We start from the raw sequence: 21,701 nt of genomic DNA, 5'->3' as shown, positions 1-21,701 counted from the left end.
TTCTTCCTGCGACAGATTGGGGGCCTGTCCAGGGTGTATTCTTGCCACTTGCCCAATGCTGGGATAGGCTCTAGCACCCCCTGCGACCCTACCCAGGATAAGGAAGTATAGATACTGGATGGATGAATGGATGTTTTTCTTCTAAATCCCAAAAAAGTAAACACCTCTGTTTTGGGGGCTTCAAATTATTCTAATGTTTGTGTGATTTATAGGCAAATAAATGTAAGGTTACTGTTTATGATACAGCATTGGCTTGTGTCAGAGACAGCTGGGTGAATAACAAGAAGATGTGTGCTCATCTTCTGTCTGCGCCCGATAACCTTTCCCGGTTTGCTGGTCCGCATACAACCAGCACGGCGTTGCCATTTGCGCTGATAAAATATATTAATTGACTTGTTCCAGGAAAAGCCTGTCTTTCTTGCCTGCTTAAATTACTGATAGGATGTACTCCTGTGTCCTGTTAATATCTGTAAATCAGCAGTGCTTTCATTGAAAAGATCAGTCCAAATACGTATAATTAGTCATTTGTGAGATTTTGAGTGCATGAAACTGTAATGATGGTTTCTTGCATGTGTCCAATAATACGTGTCAATATGTGTCTGCATTTGCTAGGCTTCAGGCAAAACGATCATGTGTGTATTAAGCGCAAATGCTAATGAAGAGAAGCCAGATATGCGGTCATTCCCGATAGGCATGCACAGAATATCTAACAATTTGAATCCTGGTATCTAGCACTGCTTGTGGTTCATATGCACAAATTAATACAGCTTTACATTTGATTGTGGGAATAAATGCAGGTACATCTCCTATTCTGCGTAATTCAAAAGTGGTCAACCTTCAAGAGACCATCTGGTTATGCAGTGTAGGCACTGTTCCAGACGTCAAACTGAAACATCATACTTTCAAAGGAAATGCCTTTTCAGAAAAGTCTGATGTGTGTTTGTGTGTCTGTTTGTGCATACGTGTGCATGTGTAAGGGTCTGTGTATGCATATGTCTGCGGGTGCATTTGTGCATATGTACTTGTGGGTGTGGGTGTGTGTGTCGGTGTGTGCATGTTGGTGTGTGTGTGCGCTTACCTATAGGCATCTGCACATATGTGTACTGTGTGTGTGCATGGGGGGCTCTAACCTGTGTGTGTGAGGGGGGCAGGCCTCTCCTCCCATAGATGCCCACCAGGGCATCCTTGCTGAGGGACATGTTGAACTTGAGGTACATGGGGTGATCCACAAACACCTGGGACCTCCAGAAAATCCCCGGGAGCACCTCCTGGGCCACCTTCCGCCCGACGTCAATCTCGCCCATGTCTATGAAGCTTTCATCTGGGAACCAGCCATCCAGTTTGCCTGCATCACAATACACAGCTCACATGAGGTACAAACACATACAGCACATTTCTGGGATTCATCTGGAGTTAGACAGAAAAGTGTGAAAGTGTTACTATTTCTGGAGTTTATTTTCAGACCTGTACTCCAGCTTGTATTCAGGGTTCATCCCTTGCAATAGTATTATTTTGATGTTAATTTATTAGGCGTACATGAGCTTGATTCAACTCCTAATTTTCAAGCGAAAACAACATTTTTAACATTTAACATGACCAATTAGCTGTTTACTTTGTAACATAAGGCAATTATGGCAAATTTATACTTTGAGTCTTCAATGTAACGTTTGGTAGTTAACAGTTAGCTTAAACCTTGGTTTTGCATTTTCTCCTCCACGACTCGCATAACATTTAACCTTGAATTGCTCAGTAGGCTAACCCTGGTTTTCGCACATATGTATATGTACTTAGTTCAATTTTATTTTTGGCTTTATTGTGATACTTTCTGAAACTACCTCATTTTCATTAGGATTCAGTCTACCCCAGTAGGGGTAGACTGAAATCAACAGGGAGGAGAATAGTGTTATTGATTCCAGACCAATGAAAATTTGCGCAAATGACAGGATAAGATTGAATTGTCGGGAACGTTAGCCATGATTTTGCAGGCGTGTTCTGTTATCTAACAATAACACTGTTAGAGCACTGTTGCCTCACAGCATGAAGGTCCTGGTTCAAATCCTGGCCAGGGCCTTACAGTGTGGAGTTTGCATGTTCTCCCTGTGCTTCCTCAGAGTATTCTAAACTGGAGGTACATAGGTACAGTATGAGTGTGTGAGTGAATGGAGTGTATGCCTTGCCATGGATTGGTGACCTGTCCAGGGTGTATTCCTGCCTCGTGCCCAATTTCAGTTTCAGAGAAGGAATTTATTCCAAAGACCAAAATTTTCTGTGTAGTAGATGTGTTTGTGAACAGGACAGAGATGTAAGGTGGGCGCATGTGCTTTGAGATTTTTTTCTTCCCTCCTATTTGAAACAGTTTAAAACGTCCTTTCCACTTCACTCCCAATTTGGCATGCCCAGTTGAATTTGCAGGCCTGCCCCCCTGCCACTCCATGAATTTGGAAGAGAGCAAACCAACCTGTGCCCTCCACCATAGAATGTGCTCCCTGCACCAGCAAATGCACTGTATAGCATCAGTCAAGTCATCGCTTGCTTCATGCATTGTTACCCACTGCACATGTGATTACTTATTGTTAAAGGTAAATGGCAAATGGACTGCATTTATATTAACTTTTTCCAGCAACAATTGCACAGAATGCTTTGCAATGAATGCTTCTCATTCACCCATTCACACACGCACTCACACACCAAACGGCAATCATTGTATTCTATGCCTGTAGCCTACGTCTTTAGTTCTGCTATTTATAACAAGGCATTGACCTTTTTGCTTAAAATACAAGGTTTTAGCACACACAAATGGAATAGCAAAAAATCAGCATTTTTTCTAAAGCCAAGTACAGCACTAGCTATACTTTAGAAATTCCAGCTTTTCAGAGCAATTCTCATAATAAATATACCTGTCTGCAGTAAGTTATCCTAGGATTCATGTTGCTGAATGCTCATATCTCATCCTCAGCAAAAAACAGAATGCAAAAGACAGACCAGTGTCATACATGCAAATAATTTAACCATCTGTGTATAAATAAATCCCCAAACTACAGATCCCAGAGCTTGAGCACAGATGTGGGATCAAGAACACACGTCTGGCAGACGGCAGCCTACCCTCTTGTGCACAGTCGACCCTCTGTAATAAGTCATTTCCAAGTCGACATGCTTGCCTACTTTAATGGCTTTAATGGCTCACATAACAAATTCATGTATTGGTGTAGATTGAATTTAGCATGACATAAAAGATCTGCAGCCGTATTATATATAGCTTCCTATATCTTTCACACTATGAAAAGATAAATTGACACTGATGTTAGAAAAGTTTAAACAGTAGTAATCAAGACATTGTCTGCGGTGTGGACTTCTGCACGTAAAACTCTTTGGATCAAACAACGCTCCACTAAATGTTCCCAGAGCGAGATGCGGGCCGATCCTCCTCGCTCAGCTGGAGATGAGGAGCGTGCAGCTCATGGGTAACAGTGCTTCTCGTCCTGAGAGTTACAGGATGGGAGGACTTTAAAACCAAGAAGTCACCCCAGTTCTGCGTTGGCTCATTTTCTATATTGTTCCTGACGTCTGAGCACAGTAACACAGAATTAGAAAGCCGTAGCTATCGACTACCTTTCAGTGGCAGCTGTCAGTCAGAGAGGCAGCTCTCTGGGGAATTCCGCATGCCACTGTTTATGCGACCCGGTCTGCTGGCGGGGTATTTAAGCCTGTGGGATTAATCAATATGGTAATGGTGGAGCTGGTCTCTCACCTTCGTCTGCTGCCCAAGGCAATTAGCACAGCTAAATTGGCGGTGTTTGTTAAAGGGGGCCGTGAGTGGGACAAACTTTGCCGCCGTGTATGCCTCCGTAGCGAGGGTGTTAGCGCCAAGCTGTCGGCCTGCTTTCTTCTACTGCCAGGAAAAAGAGCCCAAATTAAGATATGAAAAGAGCACTTCCGCGTTGGGGGGTGGGGGGGCAGGGGGGTTGGTCAGAATAGTTAATCCCCCCAAAACAACTCAGCAACGGGTAACTGAATCCCTAAAGCTGCCCACGTCTCCCTCCGGGAACAAATCACATTATTCCACAGTTCCACAGTTCCTAGCAACTTTTCCAGACTTTTTCATTGGATTAAAATGCAAATGTCGGCACTGCACCGAAGCTGGCCTCAGTGTGGGATCGGATGACAAAGTGGAATGACTGCAGTCCTTTTTCTTTCCTTTCCTTTTTTGCCAAAGAATAAATTTAATGGGGAGCAATTTTTTTTTTCTGTTACCTTTAAGGCCTGCGATTTGAGTGTAAATTATCCATGTGGCTCCAGTGTGAACCTTGATAAGTGTGTTGCCAGTGTCAGCGTATTCTTCAATGCTTCACAGAGGGCTGGAGGAACTTTTTGAGTATCAATTAGATCAAGCTCTTGTGAAAAATCCCATTTTTGACTGCTGCAGGACAAGAGGCCCATTACCACGCCCTCTCCATGCGGAACTGAATCAATTTCACTGGGATACAGAGACATTTTGATATGAACATTGCACACAGTGGGAGGGAAATACTTTAATTGGATGCATCTCATGTCTTTACCGCTTTATTAGGTTGACACTGTGATAATAATGGCTGGGGTGATTTTGGAGAAGTACTGGCATTCTAAACCCCCCCCCCACCCCCCCAAGCCTAAAAAAACAAACATGATGTGCGGCAGACAAACTGACATTTATTGAAGTATGTGGGGAGCTTCCCAGAAACACCAAGCTCAAATGAAGACAGTGCTCTGGAAATGGAATTACAGAAAATATATAAAAATAAATTATATTATCAAAAATATATTATCAAATCAGCCTTGCGATAGATTGGCAGCCTGTCCAGGGTGTATTCCTGCTTCTCGCCCAATGCACGCTGGGATAGGCTTCAGCACCCCTTGCGATCCTGCTCAGGATAAGTGGCTATAGATAATGGATGGATAGATGGATATTATCAAATCAAAATATTTGACCAAACAACATTAAATTGTTTAGGCAAATATTGCCTTCAGATTATGCAACATTTATTTTAAAAAAATCCCCCATTATATATTGCAGTATATTCCATTTCTGTACTGAAGGAAGAGGAGGAAGCAGGGTTTTCCCTAAATACTGGCTGCCAGCCAAATGGTAACTGACTTGAGGCCAGCCAGCTACTTTTATCTGCAATCACTGTGCACTTTCATAGCTCAAGCAATCAAGACAGACACCTCATTGGTTCTCCCGTTCTGCGCTCTGAAATGAGCGAGCTGCTGCAAGAATGTTAGACTGTGGGTAACTTGACTATATATTATTTTATTTACTTTAACAGGCCTACTGTATTGGGCACATTTAGAAGCCAGTATATATTTAAATCGATTCTTTAATGGAGAAACACACCATAGCAGTATAACCTGCATGCCAACAGATGATATTAGTCGAAAGATTAATAGTGCTACGCTTGACAGTTATGTTATAGCTAGATAGACTGCTAGTTTTCTAATTATTTAGTTAAAATGGGATGTTAAAAAAGTGTATTGGGTCAGAAGACATGGTGTTTCATGTTATGCATCAATAGTAAATTCACCCTTTCTTCGTAATTCAAAAACCACTGTTTGATTGATCGTGCCAAACACAGGAAAGACAAGTCAGTACTGATATACAGTGCCCCCCAGAATTATTGGCACCTAAAGTAATGTGAACAAAAATGGTGGATAAAATTCATTTTATTGTTTATCAAACATTTTCTATACACGGTTTATTACAAATTTTTTCTTTTGAAATAATTACCCAGAGGTAAAAGAGTCATTTTTATTCTGAAATGTGCTACACAATTATAGGCACCCCTGCATTTAGTACTTTGTGCACCATCTCTTACAATGCCAAGATAATGGCACTGAGTCTTCTCCAAAAATGTCTGATGTGGTGGGAGGATGCAAAACCATTCCTCCTCCATACACAATCTGGTCTTCAATTGTAGACTTGCCTCTTCAGCTCGTACACCAGTTGAGAGTTTTGGTAAGAAAAGCTTGATTTTGTGGTCAGTTTACCATTTATTTGTGGAGCCAGAGGAAGGGTTTGCATCATTGTCAAGCTGGAAGAGCCAGCCACAACTCAGTTTTAGCCTTAATTTTGGCTTTTAATCTCCTGGTACTTCACAGTGTGCATGGTGCTATGTATCCTAACAAGGTTCTCAGGGTCTTCGGAAGAAAAACAGCCCCACAACATCACATACTGTACCCATCACCACACTTCGAAGTGGGGATTTGTTTATTTTATGCATGACCATCCCTCTTTTTACACCAAGCCCACCACTGACATTTGTGGACAAAAAACTCTATTTTTGTCTTATATGACTGTAGAACTCAGTTCCAACCAAAGTTCCAATGATGTTTTGCACACCAGGGGCTTATGTTTGTGGTTTGATGACAGTAGAGGTTTTAAGATGGCAAGCCTTTCAAACAGCTTGTCGGCATGCAGGTGGCAGAAAACTGTAGTTTCGTAGACTTGATGACCCCAAGTTGCAACCAAATTCTGCAAATCTTCAACTGTGATCCTGAGGAGAATTTTTTGTCTCTCAAACCACCCTCCCCATTGCATATGGGGCAAAATATACTTGCATCCTATTCCACGAAGATTCATAGTGTTACGACACCAGTCATACGTTTGTGTTTACATTTGCTACTTTTGCGTAGGAGTTCTTCGTTCTGGTCATTTCCATATCCAGTTGCTCGGCTTGAAAAAGCTGCCGTTTGCCGCCTACCAGTGGAGACTAGCTCTTGGAGCTCATGGTTGGTGCGTTGTGTATAGTGATTGCATCATTTGACTTTGCGTATTCGACCCTATCTTTGTTTGACTCTGATTCCCGTCTAGCCCTTCTGGTTTGTTTGCTGATTATTTCTCATGTATGACCATTGACTTGTTTCCTTCAACTCAAATTCTTGCCTAAGCCCTTATAGTTGATTTTCCCCATGATTTTGTGCTTCTGACCATTCACTCTTGTATTTGATTTGAATTCTCGCCTAGCTCCCCTGCTTTGTTTGCTGACTGGATCTCGGGTTTGACCGTACACTCGTTTTTGCCCTCTGTTCACCGTATATTACTCCAGTTAGTTAGTGTGTTCCCAGCTGGACTAAAAATCCTTCCATCGGGACATAAGTTTGTTATTTTGATCTGTTATTTTTCCATTATTGTGTTTTTATAGCTGCTCTGGGTGGAGATCTAACGGTCTGTAGGAGGTACACTATTTTGGCTGTCCGAATTTCAGCACTCAAAGCTGCCCAGTGCCCAGAAACCTTCGAAGACTAGCCAGCATTCAGCTAGATTTGGATAGGCCATAGGGAAGAGTTACTGATCGGTTTGCAGTATGTTTCCCTACCCATTTCCCTTATAATTCACCCTGTTACGGTCTAAACCCAGACCAAGTCGTAATAATAGCTCAAGTTGTTTTAAACTTCTTAATTACTCTAACAGTGGAAATGGGTATTTTCAGGCATTTGGCAATTTTTTATAGCCACTGCATTATATATGAAGGTCAAAAACCTTTGGTCTCCTTTCATTTGTGTTTTCCGCTACCTTCCCCATGTTGATGGATGACTAAGGGCTAATTCCAATTGCTTATTTTTACCTTCTTGAATCCTTTCCTTTAGTCCTCGCTCTTTAGTTTCACCCGTCAGAGGACGCAAGGAATGGAAGTGAGAAAAGGATGCAAGGACGGAGGAATTGAGGTAATGTGTATTCGGCAAATGGAACATTCTTGTTCAGTCAAGAGTCCGTTTCAAGCCACGTGAATTACAGATTTGGCAGTTGGGGAGTGGTAGATCCACAGGTTGATCATTTTATATGTCATGCGTTTTGGAAAAAAATACTTCCGCAAAGGATGCACTTGTGTTCCCTTGCTCAAGCATCCTTTGAGAGCCTCCAAGGTCCTCATTCCAAGCTCCTTCAAAGAGCCTTTAACAGGTTGGAATGTCCTTGAAAATGGAGGACCTCGATCAATTTCCGGGTCAGGTGAGGACGGAGGAGACAAGGACAGATAAAATAAACGATTGGAATAAGCCTGAAGGGAGTTTGGCAGGTGTGTCACTTCATTTATATACCTCAGTGAAACAGGATCTTGGATGACCACTGAAGAGTTTCTAAAATCATAGACAACTTAAAAAAGTAAAATATACACAGCAATACGCTTTTATTGGATGTTGTTGAACAAAATAATGGTAAAATTTCACTCACTACTTTTCAGTAGGCTCATATTTTCAATAATATCTAGTTGTTAAACAACAATGACATTTTCTCAAATCGCTTTTTTTTCTTCTCATCTCTACAAAGGATTCCAGCAATTTCAGAGGGCACTGTATATGTGAGAAACACAGCTGACATGAGTGAGCATTAAATGGGATTAACTCAATTATATTTAGTGCACAATAAAACACTATTTTCAATAGTTCACGTGCATCCACCCACCACTCCACTACCCAAACTGACAATTCCTCAGATAATACTGCCCTTGCACACCCCTCACCCTATAGCCTGCGCCCTTTTCTCAATCAGCAGGCTACTTGAAAATCTGGGCAATACCCTGTGGAAGGTCATGAATTATCTAGTGACATTTGGGTGATAATAGCCTCTATCCTGAAACTGATATTATGTATCTAGACCAGCGTTTCTTGAGTGATCTTATTCCTCCGTACCACCTAAACAGGGCCCACCATTAAAGGGATACGTACAGGCTGGTTACATATCCACAGTGTATTTCAGTATATTCTACTTTCTTTATGGTATCTTTGACACAGGCTAATGGAAAGGGTTTGGCAGGAGAAACAGCGCGTGCCCGCAGGCTCCACAGGCCGGTTCCTTACCGTCGTCTTTGCCCCTGCGGTCAGGCAGCTGCAGGCCTGTGTTCCCAGAGGGGGGCAGCCCCAGTTCTGTAGGTGTGGGCGAGCTGCTGTCGCCGTCCTCTGCCTGCTGGTACATCTGCCTCTGCAAGGGCTGCAGGTGCCAGTTCAGCCCCAACAGCTGCATGGCTGCAACGCAGACACAAAGCACACGCTGTCACAGGCTCGTCACACGAGTAGACCTGTCATTTCTCTGCCCGTCACATGGCTTTTACCACACAAAACACAGACTGTCACAGCCCCATCACACGTGTATATTTAACTGCCATTTAACCAGAGCAACTTACATGTTTACAAACTATGTACTGTATAAGACTGGATATTAACTGAAGAAATTAAGGTTAAATGCCTTTGTGCAAGGGCACAATGGTGGTATCCAACATGGGATTTAAATATTATTTTGCCATTGAAAACCAACTAAAAACATAATTTTAAAAATAAGATGAGAATTATAAGTGCTGATACTATGAGAAAAGAAAGAACACAGCTACATCCTCTCACCCTAAAACCCCACCCCCTTCGACATGCCCCCACCTGAAACAATCAAAAAAGGTGCTGTGTCACCAGTCGTGTTTGAACAGGGGGATGACACTAAAGGGGTGGGGGTGGGGGCACAAAGGCCTCCCAAACACTGAGTCTTCTCAATACAGGAGTTCCTTCTTCTCATGCCTATTGTAGCCTTATGAATTCCAAACACAACCAGGGACTTAAGGAAGTGATCATGTCAGCAGGATCAGAGAAGAGGGTGATGGTAAAGACAAGACTGGAGGGGGAGAAGGCACACCAATTTTCACAGTGTCAACAAAAGAAATGCCCAATAGGATACGGGACAAGAAGGGGCGGGGTCAACCATGATGGATGGGTCGGGTGGAGAATAGGACCGGGCTAGGCATAAGCTAGGTCAGAAATGCAGCGGTCAGCAGAAACAGCCTGGGAAAGAAAGCCATTACGGAGCTTTTATTAGCCTGTTGTCACTGCTTTCGACTAAACGGCCTGGCAAATCAATTAAGCGATGTGAAATGAGCAGCCAGATTAAAAAGGTTTGCAGCTCAGCAACATGTTTTTCCTTTGGCTCTTTATCCATCTCTTGCTAGGCTTAAGCCTGTCTCTCACTCTTCCTGAGAGATAGAATTTAATTGACTGCTTGCTATCTACAGCTTTTCAGCTGTTAGCTTGATATATGATTTCATAAGACCAACTATAAAATGTAAATATATAAGAACATATTGTTGCTGCTATCTAACTAGTTACTACTATTGTATGTAGCAATCCATTGTGTGTCCACACTCAAAGATTTGACAAACATTGTGGAGAGAGACAGAACTGGTTAAAGTGGAGTCTAGTGATGAAAAAACCCTTAACCTACACATCAACCTCAATTTACCAAGTAAAACAAAAACAAGCTATGCGATTATATGCATCATTCAGACATATTCATAACACTCTCCTCTTATATGATAGTATATCCTGGCTTGCTGATCAACAATCCTTTTAATTGACAGACCCTATTTGTTTTAAATTAACTGTTCGATCCTAAATTGCATGGTAGGAACCATAACGTGATTTTGACTTGTTGCAGGTCAAAGCTGATGCTTACAGAATGCAATGCTTCTCTCCAGAGGACAACCTTTCGTTAATTACCGGAGTATTGGATTGCAACGCTCTTTTAATTCCGGCCCCCAGTATTCAAATACTGCTAAATGTCGCAGGCTGAAATTACGAGGCCCTCTCACTCAGCTGCAATAAAGGATGAGCGCAATTTCCCAAATCAATAGCCATTTCGGAAAATGCCCCGCGATCACGTTCCGTGAAAAGGAACATTCCCTCACGGAATTAAAGAGACGAATTTCACCTCTGGATGCTGGAAGGAAATAGACAGATATAAAATCAGTGGTGTGGACTGGGGGTGAACTTGATGAGATGATGGTGAGGAGCAAACAAAGTTTTTTTTCCCTCCATTCCAAAGTGGCCTTTGTCAGAGATCCAGCCCAGCAGAGTGATGGCTCATTATGTCCCACTTGTCCTTTTGTTGGCTCCACTGCAGTGGACCACCCCACCCCCTTCCCCACTTGATTTGTGGTTCCAGACCTGGGGCTGGCGTGGGTGTGAGGTGCAGACAGAGAGAGAGCATTCCAGAATTGGTACAGCATTGTGCCGGCAGGGTTTTTGCTCCTAGTGTCCAGGTCATCACTGCTCCACAGAGCCCATTCTTAAGCTGTCGGCTTCCCTGCTCTTTATCAGCTCCTCCGACAACTCATCCAGCACAAGCTGCATTTTGGGTGAACTACAGGCCTTTTCCGTTGCATTCCATCAGCCAACACAATGACGACATCTCTGATGCCATTTTTTTTCTTAACGCTCCCAGCCTGAACAGTCCACACAAAAAATGTACCAGGAAAAGTCACCAAGTGCTTCTGGAAAAGGCACCAAGGGTGGTGGTGCAAAACAACCCCAAGAATAAACAAACCGGAACTGTTATATATACCAATTGTTGATACCTCAGCTGCTGATTTGGGAGAATCACCAGAAGTGCTGCTACACCAGTAGGTCACAAGTCAGGCTCACACAGATGTGAGCTGGAGGAAGACACTTCACTGTAGGTGTCTGGATGACCAGTCGTGGGTTACTGGTGCACGATGAGGCACGCTCACTCCGGCTGTTAGAACCCTTCGATTCCTGGGTGACGCTAAAGCCAATTTTTCATCACCCTGCAGCCACATTTGGTACTGACAAAGTCTGGATTTAATACCAGACAATGGGGCCCACCCATGCACTAGAACAGAGCCACAACAGGAGGGGCCAAACCTCCAGAGCTTCTATTTAAAAATGTCAGTAGTTCATTGGTGTCTAAAAGGTGAAAGCATTTCAAATAAAATATTTGAGCCAATTTACTATGGATTATTTTCAGATAACAGTCGCAGGTCTTTAAATGAACATGATAAGAGGAGGGCTAAAATTCAGTTCCTCCTTCAAGTGTCCGAGACGAAATTACTCAATTTTGCCTTTTGAGTTATGTCATATCAGGATTTCCAGAATAGATCAGGGATGCTCAAATGAGGCCCTTGAGTCCTGTAGTACTGCTGGTTTTCTTTTCAACCAGATACTAGATTGATTAATGTAATTGATTGGCCACCTGGTTTTCCAGGTCTAATCCAGACTTTGGTTTGAAGGGAAGGACAAACACCAGCAGTACTACTGGACTTGAGGGACATATTTAATTATGATGTAAGGTAGGTTTGGTTTTAAATGATTAGTCTGTTGCCTGTGGTGGGTCATTTCCTGTTTCGACCATAGGAAGAGACCAGACAAACTCAGGCATGTGAAGGTCCTCTGTTCTCATCTCTCCTCTGCCATCTGCTCCCTGATCTCAAAACATCCCTTTTTAATTGATATTGCCCAACATCTTCCCTGACTAATATTCTAAACTGCATCAGTCGAGGAAATTTGGACATGAGCACTGCTCCTGTACTGGCCAGATGGGAGCATTAGAGAGCGTGTAAATAGAGAGCAATATTACAACACGTCCTTCCAGAGAAGAGGGTATTAAAGTTTTTAGGGTTGCAGCTGTTGCGACTAAAGTTTTCTCATTTGGCAGTTTTGGGATTTTTCATGTGATAATCTGAACATGTGACACTCCAATAAAACAAGAATTTAAATAATTAAATCGTTACTTGATATTAAGGCATGTAAAAACAGCAGGAGTAGCCGGAGTGCAATTCATATATAATGTATAAGCCACATCTTTTCTCACACAGTCATGCATGCATGCGGCATATGTGCTATTACTGCTGTGGAATGTACACGGTTCACATGTGCAGGACAGATTGCCAGAGTGAAATATTCAGCGCTAACTGTTTCACTCTCAATTTTCATGTTCCTTAATTACACCGTAATTGTACCATCACACCTGGATACTATGAAATTCTTCTTTCATAGTAGGTATGAGTATAACTTTTGAAAGTAACGTGTTTTGTCGATGGGGATCCCAAATGTTTTCAGATTTTCTTACCAGTATCTAAGGAGTTAAATTATGGAAAGACTGCATTTATAAATGTTTGATGATTGATGCAATATTTTGCAACAAATTCTCTTATTTGGAATAATAAATGTAATATCGAATAAATGGAATATAAACATAAAGAAAAAGTGAAGAAATACTTAGCATTTGTGTTTAACAAGTAACAATAATTACACCTTCCTTTATGTATTAGTTCATACCTACATGAGCAGTCTAAGGCTGAAGCCACACTATACGCGGCCCTGCCGCGCGGCGGCGCCGCCTCCATTCATTTTGAATGAGAGGTGGCGGCCAGACCCCGCAAGGCATGTTGGGATTGCCGGCGGCGCGGCGAGAGGCGGCGAGGCTGCGGGGGAGATGGCAAAAATTCAACTTTGACCCCCTCGCCGCGTCGCGGTAACCAATCTGATTTGATCTAATGATCCGTCAAGTAAATTGTCCCTATTTCTTTCTAATTTTAGTTCCACATTCTATCGTTCCACAATGAAGGACCTAACTCGTAATTTCCGTATCGGGTTTCCCAACTTAATAAAATCTCCTACAGAGACATTGATAAGAGGAACGCAGCGTGGAGAAAAGTCCCTGAAATTCTCGGTGGCTCTGCAACGTAGTTATCGCCGTTAGCTACTATCACTGTCCAGTCTGAATAAAAATCATTTTTGCAGTAACCTAGCTCTGAAAAATTTTAATAAGCCTAGCTAGGCTGTCTAATGTCTAGCTATAGTGAGTAACAACAAACAAAAAAATCTTCCTAATGTATTAGTTGCAAGTTGTTCGTTTCTACCAGCCACCTAGCTAGCTGACCAGATGTAACTCTGAAGGCATTATCTGGCTAATTAGCCAGACAATGTTTTTGTTGTTGGTTGTCACTCACTAGCTAGATATTAAACAGCCTAGCTAGGCAGCTGACTAAAAATTCAGATCTAGGTTACTGCAAAAATGATTTTTATTCAGACAGGACAATGAATATGAAACACGATATTAAACCCGGTCAACATTTAACGAACACAACTGTCTGTCAAATATTGGTGACACGCCCACAAACAGCCAATTGTGGGGACGCGGCGCGGCGACAGGCGGCAGTCGCCGCGTATAGTGTAATCCCACTGCAGACTGCGAGAGCTACTAGGAATATAGAGCTTTAAGCAAGCCTTTTCGCGACACAGACGGAACCTGTGTAGACACACGACGCGCCGCGCCGTGCTGCTTCGCCGTGCTGCTTCGCCGTGCTGCTTACGCGTCGCTTACGCTACGCATGCGGTGGGTGCCCAGCGTAACAGTATGATTGAGCAGTATCTTACGGTTAGAAAATTTTATAATATGCTTGAACATGCATTTCTTTGTCCTGTATTGTTCTACATAAAATAATAATATTAATGCAAAGGCAACCTTTTTTTTGGTTTGTATACTTTATTTCAAATTACTGATGGTCACACTGTCATTACCACTTGAGGTAAAGAAGATAACCATTTAAAATACATTTTCATAGACAAAAATGGCACTGAGAAACTGCAACAAAAGAAATTGCACAGATGAAAGTTTTGAGAGTAACACACTTATTTAAACACAAAGTTTCCATAATGTTTGCAAGGTACTGTAAATTATACTGTAAATTATTTTGACTATGTACTGAACCGAGATCCCTGTTTTTCGTAATCAGTTCTACCGGCTTGTAAACAGTGAGCGTGAAAGTGCTAAATGTCTCATCCGTTTTCATTTACAACTCTCCTTCTTTATACTTCCGTCACAAAAGCACCCCTGCACATTTTACCTTGGCTCTGTTCCAGAACACCCTGCACTTATATTTTGCAGGAACCCAGAACTGGGAATCTGATACTTCTGAATTATAATAAAAAAGTGTACTCTCAGCAGGAATGGGTGTCAGTAAATCAAAAGGGCTAAACTGGCTTCAATTGTAATATAACTGTGAGGCAAAACCAGCGGTAGCTTGGGTAATGCCCTTTGTTTCTGCCCCTGGCACGAGGAGAGATGGATAACAGGATACGTTCTGCTGCTCGCTGCAATCATTAATTCACAAAGTACCAGATTAAATCTCACTGCGACATGCTCCTCCCTTAATGTGACTAACACGTCTAAGAAAAGATTTGCGTTTTCTATCAACCACGTGAGTTCAGTGGTGGATGAAGTGAATTAAAAAGGAATAATGCAAAGAATAATGCTAAATAATTTGATATCTTGCTCATTATTAACCTAGTCAGGAGTATGTATGTATGGGACGTGCTGTTCATTTTTCGGTAGAATCCTAGACTGAAAAAAGGAGGAAAAAAATGAGGATTTATTGAAAGCACTCAACCAGATCATACTCATTCAATGCAATCATTTAATGTTTAAGCTGCGAACAACAGAAATATATCACACACATTTAAAGCGAGCAAATCATGTGGAACCACTGTCCACAATTCAATTGAGTAAATCCGATGGATTTTTTTTAGCGCAATAGAATTATGTAAAACCAATTCATTAAAAGGTCTTAAGGACAACACGGAGCCTCACTGAGAATGGTCAGTCATTCCATTGACAGACTTCTTCACTAGACATAGTAAAAACAAGACAAAAAATAACAATTTTATTTAAAAATTATTTTTCTGGAAATAAAAATATGTGATTTCCGTAAGAGAGTGAATTAGTGAAAATAAAGCACTGGGGAAATTGTTGCCAATGATTAAAGGCAGCGACATACCGAAGGAGAAAAAATACAATATTTGAATTGAACTTTATATAATTTTATTTTTAAAAAGCCCCAAGATAATACGTGGTGTTCAGCGAGGCAAATCCCATGTAAAATACAACACAGAAAAGCTGTGGGCATGGAAGTCATTAATGAGTAATGTCAGTGACGTGCATCCCCGGAAAAAGAAGGAGTGGATTTTACTGAGCGGCCACTGTAGGCACATACGCCTGAGTTTAGTGTGTGGTGTGTGTGTGTGTGTGTGTGCACGGTTCTGAGCCAAGCCATTGTGACCCACATAGCGTCTCAATCCTTCAAAAGCCCCCCAGACAAGCACACTACAGTAACACACAGGTGACAAATTTCCTAACGAGGAGACCCCTGACGGAGAGGCAACTGCACGCCTGATAATCACATGCTTATAAACGATCCGCTTCAAAACCAGCACGGCTGGCCATGCAGCAAGCAAAACACATCCGTCACAGGGTCTAAAGGGTGCCCGACAGACAACTCTGACAGGCTTTCCAATTACAGGCCTCAATAATTAATTGTGCTCGCCATTAAATATGTTCACTCGTCAGCATTCAATTTAAAGATGGGTCTTGATTTGGAATCTGGATCATGTCTTGTACCGTGATTTTTCGGTTACCAAGGGGCGAAGACCTGGACGGTAATAATTACATTTTTCAAAAGTAATTACATACCGTAATTAAGCTGTATTGGCCTGGTGGGCTAGTCTGGCTCTCAGCCAGGTCAGAAACAGTGTACTTTATTTTCAGAGCAAAGCAGGGCTGGAGTTTCTCAAGCATTTCGAGAGAATGAGTAGACCCCTCTCCGCTCCCTTTTGGGGAAATCAACTCAAGCAGAGTGAATGAAGAGTGAGTTATCACTAACCCCATCATAGGTGGAACTACAATAAGCTGTCAATCAATGAGATGTTTAGCCAATGAAAAATTATTTTGTTCCAGAAATACACATTGTTTGCCTCAAATCAGAGCGTCACTGGGAAACATATATAGATTCGCCCCTTTTTGGTCACTTTCTATGGTCACTTTTAAATTTTACTGGTTTCTCTAAAGGGATAGCTCTCTTTCTTTTAAAAACATATTATTTCAGTTATTGTGTACAAAGAAGGATTGAAACTAAAAACTCCCAAAGGCCTCTATACTTTTGTAAGCATAGAGGCCATGGGGAGTTTGTGGTCTGAAGTAACTTCAAAGGATCTTGTAGAGTGATGTTATGTCCATATGTACGTAAGTCCATATGTACGTATAAACAGATTCATTTCAATGGGTTTACAAGAGCTTGAGCCATCAAAAAGGAAAGAAGTATATATGAGTATGCATACACTGAGATGGGAGACAAATTAAAGGAAAAACCAGAATAAATGAGTTGAGAAACAACAAATACAGATCTTTCTATACTGGTGTACTGCATGATACAATTAAGCATTTAACATCCTATCATGCCCTGTGGCATGTATAAAAATCCTAAGCAGGCCCAGTTGACCACAAATTTTGATCAAGATGGCAAGTGGGAAATATTGATATGACTTTGAAAGAGGGTTCATTATTCGGGCACAGATGACAGGGGATTCAGTCATGTAGACTGTTCAACTGGCTAGTGTTTCAATAGGAACAGAGACTATGACATCTACATTTAGATCTATGGGAAAGACATCAATTTATAGGGTCGTAAATTTTGGTCGAAAGTACACATTCAATTACCATGATGCTCGTGCATTGGTGCGATATGCAAAAACAGAAGAGCAACTCTTCCTCAGGTGACAGAGAATGTCAATCCAGGATGTGAGAAGACTGTGTCAGCTGTGTCAACAGTCCGTCAACAACTACATAAAGAGGGATATTATAGTGGGGTTGCAGTGGATAAACCTCTCGTTACAAAGACAAATGCACATTTGAGAATTCAGTGGTGCAAAAACCATAGGCACTGGTCTAAGGAAAAAAGTGATATGGTTAGATGAGTCATCCTTCACCATATTCTCGACAAGTGGGCAAGTGTACGTGTGGCATACACCAAGAGAACGATACAGGCCTGAATGCTTGACCCCTACAGAGAGGGGGTCCAGTGGCTCTGTAATGCTGGGGGGGGGGAGGGGGGGGGCATTTTTCTAGCATGGTTTGGGTCCACTTGTCCCCTTAGAGGGAAAGGTCACTGCAAATCAATACAAAGTTATTCTGAGTGATCACCTTTATCCTGTGATGTGATCTCTTCCAGAATGATAATGCCCCCATCCACAGGGCACGAGGGGTCACTGAATGGTTTGATGAGTATGAAAATGATGTGAATCATATGATATGGCCTTCGCAATCACCAGATCTCAACCCAATTGAAAACCTAAGGGAGATTTTGGACCGACGTGTTAGACAGCGCTCTCCACCACCATCATCAAAACACCAAATGAGGGAATATCTTTTGGAGGACTGGAGTTCTGTCCCTCCAGTAGAGTTTCACAGACTTGCAGAACCTATGCCAAGGCACACTGAAGTGCTTCTGGTGGCTTGTGGTGGCCCAACACCTTACTAAGACACTTTATGTTGATTTTTCCTTTAATTTGTCACCCATCTGGATGTACTGTATGTATGTATGTATATACACATTCAGCATGAACAAAGTCATATTTTTCGTTGAATTGGTTCTTTACTCCATAATTTTACATTTGTAATGAAACAATTCATATGTGAAAGTCAAGGAAGTCATTATGAGGCTGAGAAATATGAAAAAAAAAATGTCAGAGACATAAGCCAAAACATAGGCTTACCTAAATTTAAGTTTCGAACATCATTAAGAAAAAGAGCACTGGTGAGTTCAATAATCGTGAAGGCCTTCGCAGGCCAAGGAAGACCTGTACAGTTGATATATACGTATATATATATCAACTGTAGATATAAAGCTATTATAGGCAAGTACCACATGGTTTAGACGCAGCTGGCCAAGGCGTAGCCTACTACTGTGCCAACTGGAACATGCCCAATATTCGCCAAGCTACAAATTGAAATTGGAGCCACAATTACGTCCAATTATGAGACAGAAGAATTTCAGGTATGTTGCCAAACCTTATTCATTTGAGCCAGAATTTTCAGATTAGTAGTTCGCTCTTACATTTTCTTGTTAGCAAAGAAAGATATTTTTGATACTTGCTGGCTTTACACTGGCTAGTATAGAGGCATCACCGCTTTACTATAGCTGCTAAAGGGGCTTTATTGTGGTCTAAAGCAACACTTCAAATAACTCCAAAGCAACCATCTTGTACAATAATTTTTTTAAACGGTACAACCAGTGTCTGGAAAGGTTGGTAGAGATTTGGCAGAGAGGTGCCTGTTCACACAGCAATTGCACTGGCACTGGAGTAACTCAGACAGACTATTACAAAATGTAGTTGTATATAATGGCTAATACAAATGGCTCATTTACAGTACCTAGGTTTGGTTTCTCTGCAAAAAAGAAATGATTCACATCTCACCAACTCCTCAAATTTATTTAAACTGACTGATCACTGCAAACTATAGTTCTAAATCACTGCTGTAGGAATAACTGTATGTGCACATCAGTAAAAACCATGATATTACATTTTTTTTTGTTGTTTTTTAATACTTAACATATAGCATTTCACTATCACATTAAAATGATGTAATATTTAGAATTTAAAAAATAATAACGTCCCAATTGGGGCCAACTGATCCGATCCTGAAGGAAAGTCTAAATTCAGCAATTATATCATGGCTGTGTTATAATGTATAGTTTTTTGTGCCCGAAAGAGTAATGTTATTTATCTCTGTGTTGAAGGCTATACTGAGTCAGCATGATTCCACTGGTAGAATTCATATGCTGTTTTCCCTTCATGTTGACTGTTTAGAGATTTATTTGGTCACATACCCAAGTTTAACAAAATGAAGACACTCTTAGAAAAAAAAAACCGAACACACATAAAAGCAAACATTCACAGCCATCCACGTTCACACTTGAGAACGTGGATATGTGTTTGCGTGGACTAGACTGCCACTGGCCAAAACTCTACAAAAATAAGCCATTCCATGTAATTGGATAAATATCACACATGGATGACAGGTGGAAGCCAGACAGGGGGAGGAGCCCCCGGGCCACTGTCCAATCCAAGATGAAGATGAAATAAGCGACATGGTTATGTAATATTTCATCTGACAGAACCGCTGCGAGTCGCTGGCTGAGGGCGAGGCTGCTCAGCGGGGAAAGGCAGAGGAGTCGGGCTACAGGCATTTTCACAGCACATCTACTTCAGCATCTGACGCTGTGCCTCACGGACAGGCCAGCCTCTGCCCCCTTACGTTTCCATGGACACTTAGTGCAGACCGCAGGGGGTAATCTGCTCACAGCCTTCCTAAGATGACTTTTCATATGCAACCATTTTCTTTTCAGAGTTGTGTATTGGCATCGTCGTGGTTTAATGACTGCTTTGTGTAAGGTTAAATTGGTATGCAGAGACCTCTGATATAAGCAAGCTTTGGCCAGCCAAGTGCAGTTCCTGAGAAATAATGAGAATACCACTTACTGTAAGTTTTTCCGCTATACAGTAAGAATTTATTACATCAATGTTCAGTAGAAAACACTTCAGAGTATGATGATACATCAGCATGATGATACATATTACTTAGCACACCCAGCTTCTGAGTACAGCAGTTGAATAATTTCTCTCCCCAATGTCATGTTGAGCCATGCCCCTTCCACACTTCCTACAAATGTCATTCACATGAAATGGGAGGAGGTCTCATGCAAATCTGGGTGCTCAGCCACACCCTCTATTACTCACCGATAAAGTAGGCCAACAGGATGAGCAGTGTGATGGAGACGAGGATGGCACTGAGGGCAGCACATTTCCAGTTGCAGTGCTTGTAGGGCTTGTTCAGGCTGAAGGCTGGGCGAGAGAAGGTGCTTCTGGGAAGGGGCCGGGGCGGAGGGGAGTAGACGGTGCTGGACGTCAGGGGGTAGCCTGGCGACGTTGTGCAAAAGAGGGGCGAGGTCCCGCCCGGCTTGAACAGGAAGTGTCTGTGTGGAAACCCACAGGGGAAGGGTCAGTTCCCCCATTGCTATGGTTACCACAGTTACCCATTACTACATATTCCCCCCGACGCCCCTGGAACTCTTGCAGTCCATTAACTGGCCAGTAACACAGTAAGTAAGTAACAGTAAGCACTGAGCCACACTAGGGCTAATTCATAGTGTGTTCAAGCCTGTTAAGATACAACAGAAAGCAATGTTCTCATACTGATCTGCATTACCAAACTGGACAGACGGGTCATACTTTAGGCTACAAGCTAGCTGTAATTTGCAGGCTTTGTAGGTACCTTGCCATTTGGAACTAAGGACATACATGTTTTATTATCAGCAGACGTATCGTGCATCTTTTCTTAATAACTATGGCAAATAAGACAATATTGTGTTTAACTGCCATCACACAGAATGAATTGAATTAGCAGTACTTTTGAGTGAAAAGATGTCAGCCTATAGCACTGAAACCCAGATCCAATAAGAAAACAGAGATCAGAAGATAACTCTCGTGTGACTTTTGAATTGCTTGCCGTACACAAATGTAATGACTCCGAGGCAGACCTGTGTCAAACACGTATCTGAAATATGTTTCTCTCTTTAAATGCATTGAAATTTGAAAGCAATCCAGCAGATCGAAGAGAATATTAAACAAAATATTTTGTTGCTAACTGAAACGTACAATTGCATGAAAGAACAAAGAGCATAAGTGAACACAAATGTTTTTTTTAAACTGTCAGTAATTTATAGTGATTTTACTAGTGTCTTAATTATTTCAAATAAGGATGTGACCCAGGTCTGGCGTGATGTAAATGCAATTTTTCTGTATTTTATGTAACCATGACAGAAAAAAACTAGAGACTACAGCAAAAACACCCATTTAATGCATGGCAAAGCAGATTGAATCCAAACTGTGAGTGAAAAACAAGGTCCTGGACCTTTCACATACCGGTCACTGCACGTAGCGTCCCCACGAGTGGACGCCAGCATGTCCATCTCAATAAGGTTGTCCTGTAAAGTCTCTAGGAATGTCTGCTTTGCTATGTTTCTACACACAGACAGAAAGATGGATGGAGCTAAAGTGAG

General features: G+C 41.9%; 1 protein-coding gene across 5 annotated transcripts in view; it reads right to left on the bottom strand.

The window, feature by feature from the left end:
* The window catches only part of LOC135263761 (teneurin-4-like), a 243,476-nt gene that overhangs the window by 96,658 nt on the left and 125,117 nt on the right, over positions 1 to 21,701 (bottom strand). For all 5 annotated transcript variants that reach the window (XM_064352121.1, XM_064352122.1, XM_064352123.1 and 2 more), the window contains 4 exons: positions 21,565 to 21,663; positions 20,380 to 20,615; positions 8,830 to 8,994; positions 1,131 to 1,345 (listed from right to left, as the gene is read on the bottom strand). In XM_064352121.1, the coding sequence (XP_064208191.1) occupies positions 1,131 to 1,345; positions 8,830 to 8,994; positions 20,380 to 20,615; positions 21,565 to 21,663 (715 nt within the window). The remainder of the gene's footprint in view (positions 1 to 1,130; positions 1,346 to 8,829; positions 8,995 to 20,379; positions 20,616 to 21,564; positions 21,664 to 21,701) is intronic.

The sequence above is a fragment of the Anguilla rostrata genome, chromosome 9 (assembly GCF_018555375.3).
Source record: "Anguilla rostrata isolate EN2019 chromosome 9, ASM1855537v3, whole genome shotgun sequence".
Classification (NCBI taxonomy): Eukaryota; Metazoa; Chordata; class Actinopteri; order Anguilliformes; family Anguillidae; genus Anguilla; species Anguilla rostrata.
This window is presented reverse-complemented; position numbering and strand designations above follow the sequence as displayed.